The sequence below is a fragment of the Hippopotamus amphibius genome, chromosome 7, assembly GCF_030028045.1.
Source record: "Hippopotamus amphibius kiboko isolate mHipAmp2 chromosome 7, mHipAmp2.hap2, whole genome shotgun sequence".
Classification (NCBI taxonomy): Eukaryota; Metazoa; Chordata; class Mammalia; order Artiodactyla; family Hippopotamidae; genus Hippopotamus; species Hippopotamus amphibius.
In genome coordinates, this window is record NC_080192.1 from 76,918,800 (window position 1) to 76,936,612 (window position 17,813).

Here is a 17,813-nt window from a genome sequence, read left to right on the forward strand (position 1 = left end):
TTAAACTACATTGCAGCCACATATTTTTCAAAATAGCCATAAGACCCCTGCACAACACAAGAATACATCTAGTAAGAAAAAGGAAAATGGAAAAGCACATGCATAATCAGAAGTTCTCAAATCAGACCTTTAAATCACTGACCAATAAACCCACGCTGAAAACTGACATTGGAGAAATAGAAACTTTAGAAATAAAGCTGGTGGCTTCCTTTGCACACCCTTCTAACTCCGGTATCAGAAAACAGGCCCTCCAATGTAAGAAAACTTGTTCAAGATGTGTTTAGGAGTTGCTTTTACCAAAGCCCAAAGGGACTTTGGTTAAACTACCTAATGTGGTTTTTTCAAACTCCTATTTTGGGGCTTAAAACCAGCTCCTCTGTGCAGCCTTAGTAAGAGGTATTAAAAAATCACAGTTCTGCCATGTAGTATGATTCCCCCAATTCCTCTGTATGGTCTTCTCAAAACAAATTACCATTTGGTTCTCAAGTTGCACTCTCCATTAGTGCTCAGATGTATATACATTTTTGCCCATTTCTAAGGAAGACACTCATTCAGAGACACTCAAAATAATGCTTTTACAGATAATTCTTTATAATCAGGTAGACTCTCCAGAGAAACTCAAACCGGTGAAATAGAAAATTTTGCAGATGACAGCAGTGATAAACCAAGCTGTAATGTATGGTGATGGTTTTTTATAGTTTCCATTCAGCATTTTAACAAATATTACAAGCAACAGTTTGATAGCAGAGATTGAAATTCATGTTTTGTTGCCTCAGCATGACTCTAACACTTAAAATTCAAGATGAGAAATCTGCACCTATTATAAACCTCAGTGCACAGAATAGAATGCTTCCTTCACAGAATGACATAATCAGATCCAAATGATAGATTTTTAGAGTAATTTTGGAAAATTTCTTGTCAGGTAATTTGGCCAGAAATCAGATAGTGAAGGTTCTCAGAATGACATTAATATGGGATCTGTCATACAGTTGCCATCTCCAGCTCAGAGTCCTAGAATAGATTCTGGCTGCTTCCAAATTTGGGCAATTATGATTAAAGCTGCTATAAACATCACGTGTAGGTTTTTGTGTGGACATACATTTTCAACTCCTTTGGGTAACTATCAACAAGCATGATTGCTGGATCATAAGAGTATATTAAGTTTTGTATGAGACTGCCAAACAGCCTTACAAAGTATACCATTTTGAATTCCCACTAGCAATGAATAAGAGTTCCTATTGACCCACATCCTCACCAGCATTTGCTGTGTTTCCAATTTTGGCCATTCTAATAGGTACGTAATGGTATCTCATTGTTTTAATTTGCATTTCCAGATGACATATGATGTGGTGCATCTTTTCATATGCTTATCTGCCACCTATATAACTTCTTTGGTGAGATGTCTGTTAAGGTCTTTGGTCCATTTTTTTTAAGTGAGTGGTTTCTTACTGTTGAGTTTTTTGAAAGTTCTTTGTATATTTTGCATAACCTATTATTGAGGTACAGTTGATGTACAATATCATATAAACTTCATGTGTAAAACATAGTGATTCATAATTGTTAAAGGTTACCTGCCATTTATAGTCTGATTATTTCACTTGGCATAATACCCTCCAAGTCCATCTATGTTGTTGCAAATGGCAAAATTTCATTTTTTATGGCTGAGTAGTATTCCATTGTATGTGTGTATACACACACACACACACACATATACATGCCACATCTTTTTATACATTCATCTGTTGATGGACACAGGTTTTTTCCGTATCTTGGCAATTACAAACAATGATTCTATGAACATTGGGCTGCATGTATCTTTTCAGATTAGTATTCTCATTTTCTTCAGATACATACCCAGGAGAGGAATTGCTAGGTCATATGGTACTTCTGTTTTGAGTGTTTTGAGAAACCTCCATACTGTTTTCCATAGTGGCTGCATCAATTTCCATTCCCACCAATAGTGTACAAGGGTTCCCTTTTCTCCACATCCTGGCCAGCACTTGTTGTTTGTGGTCTTGTTGATAATAGCTATTCTGACAGGTGTGAGGTGGTATCTCGCTGTGGTTTTAATTTGCATTTCTCTGATGATTAACGATGTTGAGAATCTTTTCATATACCTGTTAGCCATCTGTATGTCTTTTTTGCAAAAACGTCTATTCAATTCTGCTGCCCATTTTTTAATCAAGTTGTTTGTCTTTCTGAAGTTGAACTGTGGATAGCAGTTCTTTACCAGAAGCGTCTTTTGCAAATATTTTCTCCCAGTTTGTGGCTTGTGTTCTTATTTACTTGACATTTTGTTGTGCAAAGTAGAAGTCTTCAATTTTAATGAAGTACAGTTTATCAATTATTTCTTTCGTGGATTGTGCCTTTGGTGTTGTATCTAAAAAGTCATCACCATGCCCAAGGTCATCTAGGTTTTCTCTGTTGTCATCTAGAAGTTTCATAATTTTGCATTTTACATTTAGGTCTGTGATCCATTTTTTAAGCTCTTCATTGGAATATAATTGCTGTACACCATTGTGCCAGTTTTTGCTGTACACCAAAGTGGATCAGCTGTATGTATACATATATCCCCATATCCCCTCCCTCCTGTGACTCCCTCCCATCCTCCCTATCCCAGCCCTCTAAGTCATCACCCATCCTCGAGTTGATCTCCCTATGTTATGCAGCAGCTTCCCACTAGCTATCTATTTTACATTTGGTAGTGTATATATGTCAATGCTACACTCTTACTTCATCCCATCTTCCCCTTCACCCCCCCTCCAACCCCATGTCCTCAAGTCCGTTCTCTATATCTGCATCTTTATTCTTGCCCTGTCACTGGGTTGTGATTCATTGTGAGTTAATTTGAAGGGTGCAGTGTGTCTAGATTCTTTGTTTTTTGTTTTTCTTGTTTTTGCACGTGGATGTCCAGTTTTTCCAGCACCATTTATTGAAAAGACTGTCTTTGCACTATTGTATTGCCTTTGGTCCTTCGTCAAAGATCACTTGGCCATATTTATCTGAGTTTATTTCTGGGCCCTCTATTCTGTTCCATTGATCTGTCTATTCTTTTGCCAATACCACACTGTCCTGATTACTGTAGATTTACAGTAAGTCTTAAGTCAGGTATTGTCAATACTTCAAATGTGTTTCTTCAATATCTTTCAATTCTTTACCTCTCCATGTAGACTGTAGAATCCATTTGTTGATATCCACAAAATAACTTGCTGCAATTTTGATTAGAATTGCATTGAATCTGCAGATCAAGTTGGGAAGAACTGACATCTTGACAGTATTAAGTTTTCCTTTCTATGAACATGGAATAACTCTTCATTTATTTAGCTCTTCTTTGATTTCATTCACCTGTTTTGTAGTTTTCTTCATGTAAATTTTACACAAAGTTCATTAGATTTAACTTAAGTATATCTTTTGGGAGTGCTCATATAAATGTTTTTAATTTCAAATTCCACTTCTTCTTTGCTAGTAAATAGGGAAGCAATTGACTGTATATTAATCTTGTGTCCTTCAACATTGTTATAAATGCTTATTAGTTCCAGATTTTTTTCTTGATTCTTTTGTATTTTCCAGAATATGTTACCCAGATTAGATTTTAACATTGAAATCTTTTCAGCTTCAGATACCCAAACTCAAACCAAACCAGTCTTGGAATCACTGGACACAGACACCCAAACTAAATTTTTAGTAACAGATAGCTCTATCAATCATTCAACTTAATGGGAAATTCTAACTTCTTGGACTTAGAGATGCTTAATGCCCAAATGCAGACATAGAGACCTTTCTTTTTAATGATATGCTTCTAGGAAATATTCTGGAAACACTCCCGATTTTTACAAGTGTTGATTTATTTGACACAGAAATCCAAACAGAAGAACTTATACTACTAAAATATACTTGTTTAGAAAGAAAAGTTCATGTAAGCAGTATAGAAACACGGAAAATGAGTATTGGTTTTGAAACCTGGGGTTTGGTTTTGGTTTTGTTTTGTTTTTTCTTTATTGGCAATGAAACCTAAACATCAATAGATGCATTTCTTTCTGGCTGATTTGTCCTGAACACTATGAAACCTCAGTTTAGAGTTATAGAAACCTAGGCATGTGCTGAACTGTGCTCAGGACTCAACTTCCAATAAGTGGAGTTCACAAGTGGGATAAACTTAAACTTTTTCCATCAACTGACAAAACAGAAAACAAATACAATGGTATTTTAACTATACTGAATGTAGATGAATTATGTAGCTCCTGAATACGTTCATTATAATTCTTTGCCTTCTGTACATGTAAATATTAAAAGTATGATAAATGCAAGTGCATTATAAAGATATTGACCTATTAAAATAAACTGTCAGCTGACTTCTCAGCAGAAATAATGAAAGTCAAAAGATAGTAGAAGGGTATCATCAAAGTGTTAAAATAAAAATAATTCCCAAACTTTAGAATTCTCTACCGAGCAAAAATACCCTTCAGTACCAGCAAGGCTGCAATAGGGGTGGTGACAAACGCAAAGCTATTGGATACATTTTGAAGACAAAAATCAACTGGATTGGATATGGGTATATGAAAAGAGAAATCATGGACCACTTGAAGGTTTCAGTATGAATGGAGTTTCCCTTGACTGAGATGAGAAGACTGAAAGAGCAGGTTTGTGTGTATTGAGGGGGAAGGGTGTTGAACAGCAGAAACTCAGGCTTGAGATGCCTCTTAGACATCCTAGTGAAGATGACAAGATGGTGGTTGGATATTCAAGTTTACAGTTCAAGGGAGAAGTCCAGGCTACAGATATACATTTGAGAGTCAAGAGTTAATACATGAGAGTAGATGAGATCACCTAGGGATGAGTATAGATGCAAAAGAGAAGTAGTCAGGGACACGCCCAACACTTGGAGGTCATGGAGATGAGGAAGAACTAGCAGGAAAGACTGAATAGGACAGCTATAGAGATAAAGGGAAAAACCAAATGAGCATGATATCTCAGAAGCCAAATGAAAAAAGTGTTTAAAGGAGTTGAGAGAGAGAACACAAGTGATAAACTTTGTCCCATGTTGTTAATGGGTCAAATAAAATGAAGACTGAGAACTGACCACTGAATTGAGCAACATGAAAGTAAATATTACCTTGAAAAGAAGTTTTGATAGCATGGTGAGGGAGAAAGGCAGATTACTGTAGGTTCAAGAGAAAACAAGAAGTGAGACATTGGAGCCAGAAGTTTAGGCAACTCTTTCAATGAGATTCCTGTAAATGAGACACAACATTTAGTACAAATATAGGGACAAACATAAAAACACTGTACCAACTATTGCAGAATTTATAATTTTTTAAGTATACACAGATCATTACCAAAAATTGACCATAAAAGTAGAGAACAACAAATTTCAGAAATTTGAAATCTAATATGTATGTTAACAAAACAATGTAATTAAGCAAGAAATCAGTCACAAAGAGGGAAAATTCACTGTGTTTTTGGATATTTAAAATCATACTTAAAAAATAACCAATGAATCAAATAAGAAGTCATAATGGAAATTTGAAAATATTTTATAAAGAAAGAAGTATATAGCAAAACTTGCAGGTTAAATTAAAAGAAGGATTTTGAGGAGAATTTATCGCCTTAAATATTTATATGAGAAAAAAGACTTAAAAGTAATAAATGTAAGCATCCATCTTAAAAAATTTTTTAAATAAACAAAGAAAATACAAGGAAGGAAATAATAAAGAACAGAAGTTAACAAAATAATAAGACAAACAATAGGGAGGGTCACAAAATCAAAAAGTTGGTTCTTTGAAAAGACTAAGAACAACAGACTAGAAAAAGAGCAAATCACTATTGATTCTCTGGACATTAAAATATTGACACAACAGTGTATACAACATTATTCTAAAAATGTTTTAAAATTTAGAGAAAATAGACAACTGCCTCAAAAATATACATACTGAAAGGCATAAGAAGAAATTTCTCATTGTTCCTTTATCCATTAAATAAATAAAATAAAACCTTCCCTTAAAGAAAAACTGAGACCCAAATGGTTTCACTGGTAAGTACTAAATTATGCCAGATAATGAAAGAAGACAAAATGAATTGGAAAGATTATTATAAAGTTTATATCACTTTGATAACAAAATCTGATTTTAAAAAGCCCCAAGATTGGCAGATTATTAGCCAGTCTCAATTATAAAAATAGAGTTAAAAATATTTTAAACAAGGCATTAGTTAACTGAGACCAGAAATTTTAAAAAAGTATAATATACCCTAGCCAATTTGACAAAGCACATCCACTCTGAAAAAAACTCTTGGTAATCTATGAATAGAAGAAACCTCTTCATTCTGATAGAAGACACCTAGGAAAAAGATGTAGCTAACATCATACTAACTGCTGAGATTCTAAATGCTTCCCCTAAGATGTGGAACAAGACAAGCATGTCCACTTCACCAATTCCATTCAACAAATTATTGGTTGTTGTAGCCAGTAAGGCAATAAGGCAAGAAAAATAAAAGGGAAAAAAAGCATTCAGAATGAAAAAGCAAAAAGGTCTTTATTTGCAGATGATCTAATTATCTATGTAGAAAATTGAATGGAATCTATAAAAAGGCTTCTAGAACTAAAAGGTATATTTAGCAAGGTTGTAGAATATCATATAAATAAATAAAAATAAATTGTGGGACTTCTGGTTTTAACCCTGACATGGAAAGAGCTTAGAAGCCATCATTCCCATCGTTACAGGAAAAAAAAAAAGGGACAAGACAAGAATAAGGATGCAGATGCAGAGAATGGACTGGAGGACATGAGGCTGGAGGGGCGGGGGGCGAAGGGGAAGCTGGGACGAAGTGAGAGAGTAGCATAGACATATGTATACTACCAACTGTAAAATAGATAGCCAGTGGGAAGTTGCTGTATAACAAAGGGAGATCAACCCGATGATGGGTGATGCTTTAGAGGACCAGGACGGGGAGGGTGGGGGGAAGTCATGGGAGGGAGGGAATATGGGGATATGTGTATAAATGCAGCTGATTGACTTTGGTGTACCTCAAAAACTGGTACAAGAGTGTAAAGCAATTATATTCCAATAAAGAGCTAAAAAAAATAATTAATTAAAAAAAAAGAACAGATTGATAATCAAAGACTTTTCTTGGACACATCAGAGTAGTGAGTTGTAGGACAAATCACTATCCCAAAATCTGAAAAATAAGGCAAATTCAGAGAGTTACAACTAAGATCTGCTCATCTAAAGCAGAAGCCACTGCAAATTACAATTGGTTAAGAACATTTAAATGATAAACACCTCACCAAAGATATACAGATGGCAAATAATAATATGAAAAGATGTTCCACATTATTTGTCATTAGAGAATTGCAAATTAAAACAATAAGATATCACTACACATCTATTATAATGGCTAAAATACAAAAATCTGACAATACCAAATGCTGACAAGGATGTGGAGCAACAGAAAGTCTCCTTCACTGCTGATGGAAATGCAAAATGGTACAGTCACTTTGGAAGAGAATTTGGCAATTTCTTACACAGCTAAATACAATTTTACTACATATGATTCGGCAATTGTGCTCCTAGGTATTTCCTGGAACTTATCTGAAAACTTCTGTCCACACAAAAACCTGCACATGCAAGTTTATAGCAGCTTTATTCACAATTGCCAAAAAGTGGAAGTAACCGAGATGACCTTCAATAGGTGCATGGATAAACACAATGTGGTACATACATATGACAGAATATTATTCAATAAGAACAAATGAGCTACCAAGGTATGAAAAGACATGCATGAACCTTAAATGCACATTATTAAGTGAAAGAAGCCAGTGTGAAAAGGCTATGTATTGTATGACTTCAATTATATAACATTCTGGGAAAGGAAAACATTATCTCAGCCAGGCAACTAGAGTCAAAATCAACAGTGATAAATCATATTGATAAGATATACTCATGACACCCTGGATATCTGTGTACCCTAAAATGGCACTTAACCTCTGTCATCTTTCTCTCAAAAACATTATCCAGCCTTATCATGAGGAAACCATCAGACAAACCTCGACTGAGAGACATTCTACAAAATACCTGATCAGTACTCCTCAAAACTGTCAAGGTCATCAAAAACAAGGAAAGTCTGAGACTGTCATAGCCAAGAGAAGCCTAAGGAGACATGACAACTAAATGTAATGTGGTGTCCTGGATGGGATCCTGGAACAGAAAAAGGACATTAAGGAAAAACTAAGGAAATCTGAATAAATTATAGACTTTAATTAATTATAGTGTATCAATATTGATTCATTAATTTTAACAAGTGTACCATACTAATGTAAGATGTTATTAACAGAGGAAATTGGTGTGACATAGGTAGGAACTCTGCACTACCTTCACAATTTTTCTGTAAATCTAAAATTGTCCTATAATACAATATTTATTCTTTAAAAACTACTGTATTTTCATGTACAAGCAATAAACAATCAGAAAGTGAAATTCTAAAATTCCACTTACAACAGCATCAAAAAATAGGAAATACTTAGGGATAAATCTGACAAAAGAAAAACTACACTAAAAACTATAAAACATTGCTAAGGGAAATTAAAGCCCTAAATAAAGAAATTGAAAGTATTCACGAGTGGGAGATTTTCCTCAGTTCCAATCAAACTCCCAAGCAGGCTTTTCTGTTTGCCTATGAAGCTGATTCTAAAATTAAAATAAAATGCAAAGGAACCAGAATAGCCAAAACAACTTTGAGAAAGAACAAAGTTGGAGGACTAAAACTACCTAATTTGAGGATTTAAAAAAAGAAAAAAGTAATCAGGAATGTTGTATTGGTGTCACGTTATATAAATAGATCCACCAAACAAATAGATAATCAAGAAATAGACATACACATATATGGACAACTGACTTTCTACAAAGGTGCAAATCAATTCACTGCAGAAAAGAAAGTTTTCTAGCAAATGGTGCTGGAATAATTGGATAGCCATATGCAAAAAAAGTGAACTTTGATCTACACCTTGTACTATATACAAAAATTAACTTGAAATGGATCATAGATTTAAATGTAAGAACTGAAACTATAAAACTGCTAGAAGAAAACACGAGAAAAATCTCACCTTAGGCTTAACAACAATTTCTTTAAAAGAACACAAAATCTGGATATAAATTTTTAAAAATCAATGTTTCACTTAATCAAAAATCAAAAACACTTTAAAAGACACTTAAGAAAATAAAAAGGTGAGCCACAGACTGGGAAAAATTATTTGCCAAACATATATGTACCTGACAAAGGACTTTTATCTAGAATATAGAGAGGATTTTACTACTTAATACAAACAACTCAATAAAAGTGTGCAAAGGTTTGAACAGATGCTAAAGAAGATATATGTATTGCATATAAGGATGAACAGATGTTCAAAATCACTAGTTATTAGAGAATGCAAATCAAATCCATAATACGTATCTATTAGAATAACTGAAACTATAAAGATACTACATACCAAGTGTTGGTGAGGATATGTAACAACTGGCATACTCACACACTGCTGGTGCAAATGTAAAATAAAATAGTACAACCACTCTGGAAAACAGTTTAATGGCTTTTTCAAAAGTTAAACATACATCCATCATATGACTCAGTCTTAGGTATTTACCCAAGAGAAATAAAAGCATATGTCCAAAGACCCATATAAGAATGCTCATAACAGTTTTATTTGTTATAGCCCTAAACTAGAAACAACTGAAACATTTATGTGGTATATTTATACCATGGCATACTACTCAGCAATAAAAAAGAATAAACTATTGCTTATATGTGACAATATGGATAAATCTCAAAATAATTACGTTGAGTGAAAGTAGCTCAACAAAAGAATATATACTGTATGATTTCAGTCATATAACATTTTAGAAAATCCAAACAAATCTCTAAGACAGAAGGAAAATCAGTGGTTGCCTGGGGAGGGCAGGGTAGGGGAGAAGTTAGAGGAGTATGAGAAGACTTTGGGAGTGAAGGACAGGGCCACTATCTTGAGTGTGATGACGGTTTTACAGGTACATTCACATGTCAAAACTTACCAAACTCAACACTTTAAATATGTGCAGTTTACTGTACGTATATCAACTATACTTGAGTAATACTGCTAAAAGCAAACAACTGTACACAAAAAAACCTCCAAATTATTATATGTTTATCTGTTAGACTATTTTAATAAACCACGAAAATGCTTTCAAAGAACTTCTAATGACATATGAAGATGTTTATGGTAAACAATTAAGTGAAACTGATCAAACATATGACAATGTAGGATGATATCAATTACATAGAAAGCTTTTATATACACAGATAGATATATTTCTGGTTAGAAAAACAGATATATATTAACAATAGTTTCCCCTGGGTTATAGTCTCATGGATGATTTAAATTTCCCATATGCTTTTCTCTATTTTCCAAAGTTTTCTTTGTTATCTTTCTTATTTTATTATTACTTTACCTGAGCTGGCAATATCCTTTTAAGCAGGAAGGTAAAAAAATAAATGAAGGAACTGGGACATTTGTAGAGACATGGATGGACCTAAAGACTGTCATACAGAGTGAAGTGAGTCAGAAAGAGAAAAACAAATATGGTATATTAACACATACATGTGGAATATAGAAAAATGGTACAAATCAACCGGTTTGCAAGGCAGAAATAGAGACAGATGTAGAGAACAAACATATGGACACCAAGTGGGGAAAGTGGGGAGGGTTGGGGGGGAATGAATTGGGAGATTGGGATTGCCATATATACATTACTAATAAGAAAAAAAATACCAAATTGTACACTCTAAATATATGCAGTTTATTGTCTGTTAACTATATCTCAATAAAAATTCTTAAAAAAAATTTTAAAAATAATAATAATAATAAATAAATGAAGAGAAGGAATTTGAGTGATTCTCTGTCCTGACAAGTGATTCCAATGTATGCACCACAGACGCTTGAAAGACCCAAGAGGGTACTCTGGGAACTCATATATGAACCAAGTATAATTTGTAGATTTAATAAGATACTTCATACTCATATGAACTATTATATTTCATATGTTCATAGATGCACTGAAATTCAACCTTGCTGAATCTGTAGGTATCTACTTCTCACATCTAAGACACTACAAGTAAAACCACTAACATGGAGGTCTTCAAAAACTTATTCCCCTACACCGTTGCCTGTAGGTTGCTTTAATTGGAATTTCTTCTGCTACCACAGCAGTATGTAGAAAGCACTAAGCACAGTATGCGGCATTCAATTAATAGAAATTCTATTACAAGTTTCTATTTCTCTGCTACGGCTTTTATCATATGCTAAACTACCCCTTTTCTAAGCTACCGTCAAACCCGTGCTTTCAGTTTTCTTACACTGTTCAGATCCCAGAACATAATTTAAATTATAAGGTTAAGTTAAACAGTGAAATACCAAACTTAAATATGCTCTTTACCTAGAAGGGCTTTGCAAAAGCTTTTCCAGCTAAACTTTGAAACTAGTTTGAGTTAAGTGTGTCATTACCAGACTGTGATTAATCTTCAGGAAATCATTTAATGTGTGCTGAAGTGTCTATGACTGCTTCACAATAATCCTCTCAGAAATTAAAGTCAAAAAATAACTTAATTATCATTATAAAATACACTACAAAAAGCAGAGCTATTATTTATAGTAAACTATTAGTTGTTTAAAGGAAATTGAGTTTACCTCAAAGAATTATTCTCTGCTTTTTGTCTGCCAAGTTCACTTTCAGTATCCATTGCCTTTCTTGCTAGTGATTTCATTTCTTTTTCCACAGTGGTTATGGTTTCCTTCATCAAAGTCATATTTGACATTTGTTCCATACGTTCATCATCGAGCTATGCAAGTAGAATGACAAGGTTACTGCTATCACTAAAAACGTTTCAGTTATCTTCCTAAAGAGACATCCTCTCTTTGTACAAATTGGTATATAAGATTCTCATAATGAGATGATCAGATTAGACTTGAACGTTGCAGGAGCCTATATGGACAAGGTACTGTGGAATAGGAACTCAGACAAGCCACTGCACAGCTTTTCCATTAAGCCTATCACAGAATATGCATCTACATCTTCAATTTGGTTCAGCTGAACTATAGCGCATGTATCCTATCTGCAAAAGGATTTATCTGTTGCTCAGCATTAACAAATTACACATATAAAGGATTATGAAAAAAACAGTTTTTCTCCTGTCTACTGCTTTTTTTTAACTCATTATAACAACATAAAAGAGATGAATTTAGAAATATAATCAATTAAATTTGGTTAACAGAAAGTTGAATTCCCTTATTTCTATTTATATAGTCAAAACATCTCAAATATATATTTATAGCATCTCAAATCCTTAATTAGTAAAAAGGTGATGCTTCACAATTAAATTCAGTTTAAATGTATTTTTCTCATTAATTTTCATTTCATTCTCATTTTCTCTACCCTAGCTACTCTTTAGGTAGAATAAGCCAGTTTCTCTGTCCTGGCAATGTTATTGTTAATGAAACAGGGAGATGAAAAAGTTGCTAAAATCCCTTAGAATGCAACCCTGATGGTTTTTTTTAAAAGGACACACTTTGCAACCTAACACAAAAAAAGACTTTACTCACATTTTTAGAAGGAAATAAATAATGAAAAAGTTACAATTTACACCATACATACCACCTTAAATATCTTAGGATTACAAACACTAAGAAAAACAACTTCTCTGAACATAGAAAAAGGGGAAAGGGGGAGAGCCAGTGACAGTTTATAGCCAAAAGTACAAAAGTGATTTTTCTTTACGTTATGAACTGTACATTCCAGCTCCTCTATCCTTTGTTCCAAGTGAGCCTTCTCATTAAACGCTGTCTCTTGGGCAATCTGTTTAAAAAAACAAAAACAAAGCAAAGTGCTTTCAATGTCACCGCATTGTGTCTCACAAATGTTCATGTAGATAAAATTCTTTCAAACCTTTAGCCTTTCCCTCAGACTATCCCGTTCTGTGGTCATTCTTCGTAAATCCGTGAAGGCCACATCTCTCTCAGTCTCTACCCGCCGGAGGATGGCATGTGCTGTGGTTGATTTAGGAGACTTACAGCTTTTCATCATTTCTCGTCGAAGTCGGGCAATTTCTTCCTGCGCCTATTATTTAAATACATAGATAGACTTCTATTTAACAAACTTTAGAACATAAATAAATACAGCTATCTTATATCCAGCCATTTAAAATGCAAACCTATACTAATATGCATGCTGCAGGATAATGGTATAATTCTTTAATGAGTTTACACAAATAAATGCAAATTATGCCCCCATATGTAAATAAAAGTCTACAAATAGAAGCTTGGTTTACAGTATCTTTGCCAAAAATTTAAAAAAAAATTAATTTGGAGGAAGTCTATGAGAGAGACAGTGTTTTACTAAGAAATACATACAGTATACTCCATCTGTTTTGTGATGAATTTGAATTCGGCACAATTCAGGTAGAATACTGGTTTAATATTATCATAGTGTTCCAGTCTTTCTCTCCAAAAATGTACGTGCCATTTCCACGTCCTGGCTACTTTTACCCTGACAGAAAGGCCCATCAATCCTTACTGACAACCCAACATACTCTTCATACACTTGTTCAACCACCATCCTCAGATTCCAAATCTATTCCATATCTGTAGATAATTTCATATCTTACTTTTTGAATCCTACTTGTTTTTTCATATCGTACCTTTTCATTTAATACCGCCCTCTCCACTGGCTCTTCCTCTGTTTCTTCAACCATGCACACGACTCTCACATCTTGAAAAACTGTCACTTAATCCTATTGTCCCATTTATCATCAAATGCCTCTTTTTCCTTTGACATGCTTTTTTTTTGAAGTGCCATGGTTTGTACACCTTGCCTGTTCCTTACCACCCACTCTCTCACCTCACTTTAACCTGGCTCCCACACCCACTATGCTACAGAATTTCAACTAATGACCCCACCAAATCTAATGTCCTCTTCTAAGTTTCTGTTCTTGATATTTCGGCAACACTTGACATTGCCTTCAATACCCTCCTTGAGATTCCTTCCTTCTTGGGCGTATAACATTGTTCTGCCCTAGCTTCCTGTCTTCTATATCTGTTTCAAAAGTTCCTCTGCCAATTGAATAAAACTTCCCAAGATTCCATCTTGACTTCTCTGTTGCTCTATTTATAGCTTTCTCAATCAGAAACCTTATCTAGTCTGAAGGCTCAAAACAGATCACTTCTAAACCCAAATATTCAGCTCTTGCCTCTCACCCCGCTCCAGTCCCACATCTCTTACTGCCTGATGGCAATTACTACCTGATGTACCACCATCATTTTACTCCATCTCTCTGAAACCAAACACATCTTTTCCTTCAAATCACTGATGACTTCCCTGTTTCTTTTTCTATAACCACAACTCTTCAGTTGTTCAAAACAAAACTTCAGTGATCTCCTATTTGTCCCTCCTTTGTGCTAAAATCAAAACTTAAGTCTTTCTTTTCAGTGTCTTTTGCATCTGTCCCTGTCTTTATTTCCAGATAGCACCCTAGATCAGTCCCTTAATGCCTTCTGCATAGACTACTGTTAACAATCTTCTAAAGAGTCCATGGTTTCTCCTTCCTCCAATTCTTCCCAAGGAGAAATTGTTATATAAGATGATAACATAAAAAGATTATGTAAGAGGTAATACAGAATTGCTACCAGATTAAAATTGTAAAAATGTAGCTTTGGACATATTTCTTCTGTTTTTAAAAAAAAAAAAAAAAAAAAAAACTGAACGTCCATTGCTTATAATAAAGCAAAGTATAAACCCCCTATAGGGCCCACTGAACAGCTTCTACCATGTTATCTAGAAGTTGGCAAACTATATATAGTTCACAGGCCAAATCCTGCCTGCCTTCTATTTTTGTAGCTCTGTAAGCTGAAAATGTTTTTTACATTTTTAAATGGTTAAAAAAAATCAAAACAAGATGAATATTTCATAACAAGTAAAAAGAATATGAAACTCAAATTTCAGTGTCCATAAATAAATTACATTGTAACATGGCCAAACTCATTCATTTGTATATTATCTATAGCTGTTTTCACAGTACAACAACAGAGTTGAATAACTGTGCCAGAGGTCATGTGGCCTGCAAAGTCCAAGCTAGTTCTTAGCTGGGCCTTCACAGAAGAAGCTGACAGACTCCTGCTCTAGTCCAATCTACCTCTCAAGCCTTGGCTCCCCCTTACTCCACTGACATATACCCTTTATTCTAGTCATAAACTGATCCATTTATGTACTGACTTTCCTGACTTTATCCTTTGCTTCATACCTTTCCTTTAGTTTGGAATGTTCTTTCTTACCCCTTTCACGATAAAAGAAACCTCATTCATCCTTCGGGACTCAAACTACACATTGTCTAGCAAAGGTCTTGATAACCATAACTAAAAATACTCATGTCTTTTATTTTTTACAATACCATCTAGACTAATTAAGCTAAAGTAACAAAAATAAGTACAATATATTTTATCTCCCCAACTAGATTGCAAACATAGAAAACAGTGTCTTATCTTTTAGAGTAGGAAGCCCAGAATCCTGCACTTAATAGCCGTAATTCTTAATAAAATTTGATACTTTAAAAAGAAATTATATTGGTGATATATGGAGCTTATTATTTGTTGAGTAAAGAAGCTATTCGATTAATAAGGACTATAGCTCAAGCTAAAAATAGAGATAAACTACAAACTGATTTTATTCTCTCAGTTAAACAAATTATATGGCAATTCCTAAAGTGACTGACAATACATCAAAGTGATGGGTTTGTATTTTTTAAGGTCCAAATCCACATCTTTTTACCTTGAACTTGCTATACCCTATCATTTAACACTTTACCCATTTCTTATTCCAAAAATCAGACTATTTCTATGCACAGATAGGATCTTTTTTGGATATGGGGATAATGTGTGTGTGTACACATACACAAATACATTACATTTCACTAAGAATATCATAAGAACAAAGGTAATTCCCAAATGTTAGATTAATTTGATTGACAGATTTAAGCATTCTCATAGAACTTCAAGAATTACCTATCTCTAGAATTGAATGTCAGAATTTACATATTTTGTTTACTTATAAATAAGTTTACCTGTTCATACAGAAGAAAGGTCTTATCTCTCTCAGATGTGAGAACCTTGACATTACCCTGAATTTCTGCCAAATGACGCTCATATTTTTCCAGCATGCATTTGAGTTCTTCACGGTCTCTTGTTGTCTTCAAAAGCTCTACATCACAGTTTGCACCCTACAATTATTACAAAAGAAATCTAAATAAACAACAATGTACTACTGTAGAGCACAGGGAACTATATTCAATATCCCATGATAAACCATAATGGAAAAGAACATGGAAAAAGAAATATATATGTATAACTGAGTCACTTTACTGTAGAGCAGAAATTAAACACAATATTGTAAATCAACTATACTGCAATAAAATTTTTTAAAAAACTGAAATTCTTCGATGTGTTACTAATAGAAAGGTGCTACTGATGGCAGTACACAATCTCTAGTTAAGCAAACATGACGATATAATGAAATGATGAAAAAAAGTTTAAAAATCATCTCCCTTTTAAACAACCTCATCCCAGATTGTTCCACATTTGTCTGATTATCCCCAACCACTATTAATGCTGGAGATAAAGGACCCATTGCAATGGTCCATAGTGCCATCAGAGAGCTCTGTCTCCCATCTTCCTTGATATACCAATTCATGCCAAATTAAAAGGAATTATTTCCAGATTAGGGAAATGAAGGACTAAAAGTTACTGTTTGAGCAACAAGCTTCAAAATATTTATAAGTTTCCAAAACCTACCCGGGAAGATGGAGATGGGCGTCTTGGGCTTTTAGATCTACTTCTGATCATCTTTCTCAAACTTTGAGCTTCTTTCTTGTAGTAATCTCTGTCTGCTTCTAAAGTTTTGACAAAGGAATCAAGTCTGGAAGGAGATTTATTTTGTGCTTTTTCAGTCTCTAAAATTATCTTGCCAAGGAGGAAAAAATTAGGCCATTATTTCAAGCTAAACTATAGCATCATTTTCTAAATGAAAGCTGAAAACAAACAGGATCCTTAAAAATAATAAATTTAGTACTTTGAAAATAATTCAAAAAATAATAATTCATCAATACTTGTTAAAAAGCAATTCAATACTTTTCTTTTCCAGCATTTCTGAATGTACTGTATTTTTATTTCACCGAAAATGTCCCTACGTTTACTCAATAATTTTGAAGAAAAGATAGAAAAGAAGTTTTGGAGAGGCCAGAATTGTCTCTTGTAACAGATCTGGTTACAAGTCCTAGAAATCGAATTAATTTGCTTAGAGAAACTTGTATGCTGCTATTAAAGCATCACTTCATAGTGTTCAAGTTTTGTTCAATAATTGTTTAATGAATGAATAAATTGAATGCTGGATGGATATTCTATACTTGTATATACTTTCAAGTGCATTTCCATTCACTTTAATATATTTAGAAACATTTGGTTTACAACATTTATTTTATTGGTACTTTATTGGGAAAAAAGTACAGATACTTTTAGAGAGGGTGTTTCAAATACTTTAAATAACATTAAAATGTCTAAACAGAGCAATATTCACTTTACATTGTTAAAGAGAACATTACTCAGAACTAAGTAACAACATTTGACTTAAAAATATCTATTATTAAGAGGAATAAAAGTTAATGTGTAGACAAATACATCTCACATTTTGAGAATTAAACTACTCACAGCCATCATTTTAATCAAGTAACAGCTAAGGGCATTAATAAAA

At 33.8% G+C, this 17,813-nt stretch overlaps 1 protein-coding gene across 7 annotated transcripts in view; it reads right to left on the reverse strand.

Moving 5' to 3' along the window:
- TSGA10 (testis specific 10) overlaps positions 1 to 17,813 on the reverse strand; it is a 117,316-nt gene that overhangs the window by 72,754 nt on the left and 26,749 nt on the right. For 4 of the 7 annotated variants that reach the window (XM_057742905.1, XM_057742901.1, XM_057742899.1 and 1 more), the window contains 5 exons: positions 16,859 to 17,026; positions 16,132 to 16,287; positions 12,966 to 13,136; positions 12,798 to 12,875; positions 11,711 to 11,862 (listed from right to left, as the gene is read on the reverse strand). In XM_057742905.1, coding sequence (XP_057598888.1) covers positions 11,711 to 11,862; positions 12,798 to 12,875; positions 12,966 to 13,136; positions 16,132 to 16,287; positions 16,859 to 16,909 — 608 coding nt within the window. In that variant the 5' untranslated portion in view covers positions 16,910 to 17,026. The remainder of the gene's footprint in view (positions 1 to 11,710; positions 11,863 to 12,797; positions 12,876 to 12,965; positions 13,137 to 16,131; positions 16,288 to 16,858; positions 17,027 to 17,813) is intronic. The other 3 variants (XM_057742902.1, XM_057742904.1, XM_057742903.1) reach the window with 2 other exon arrangements.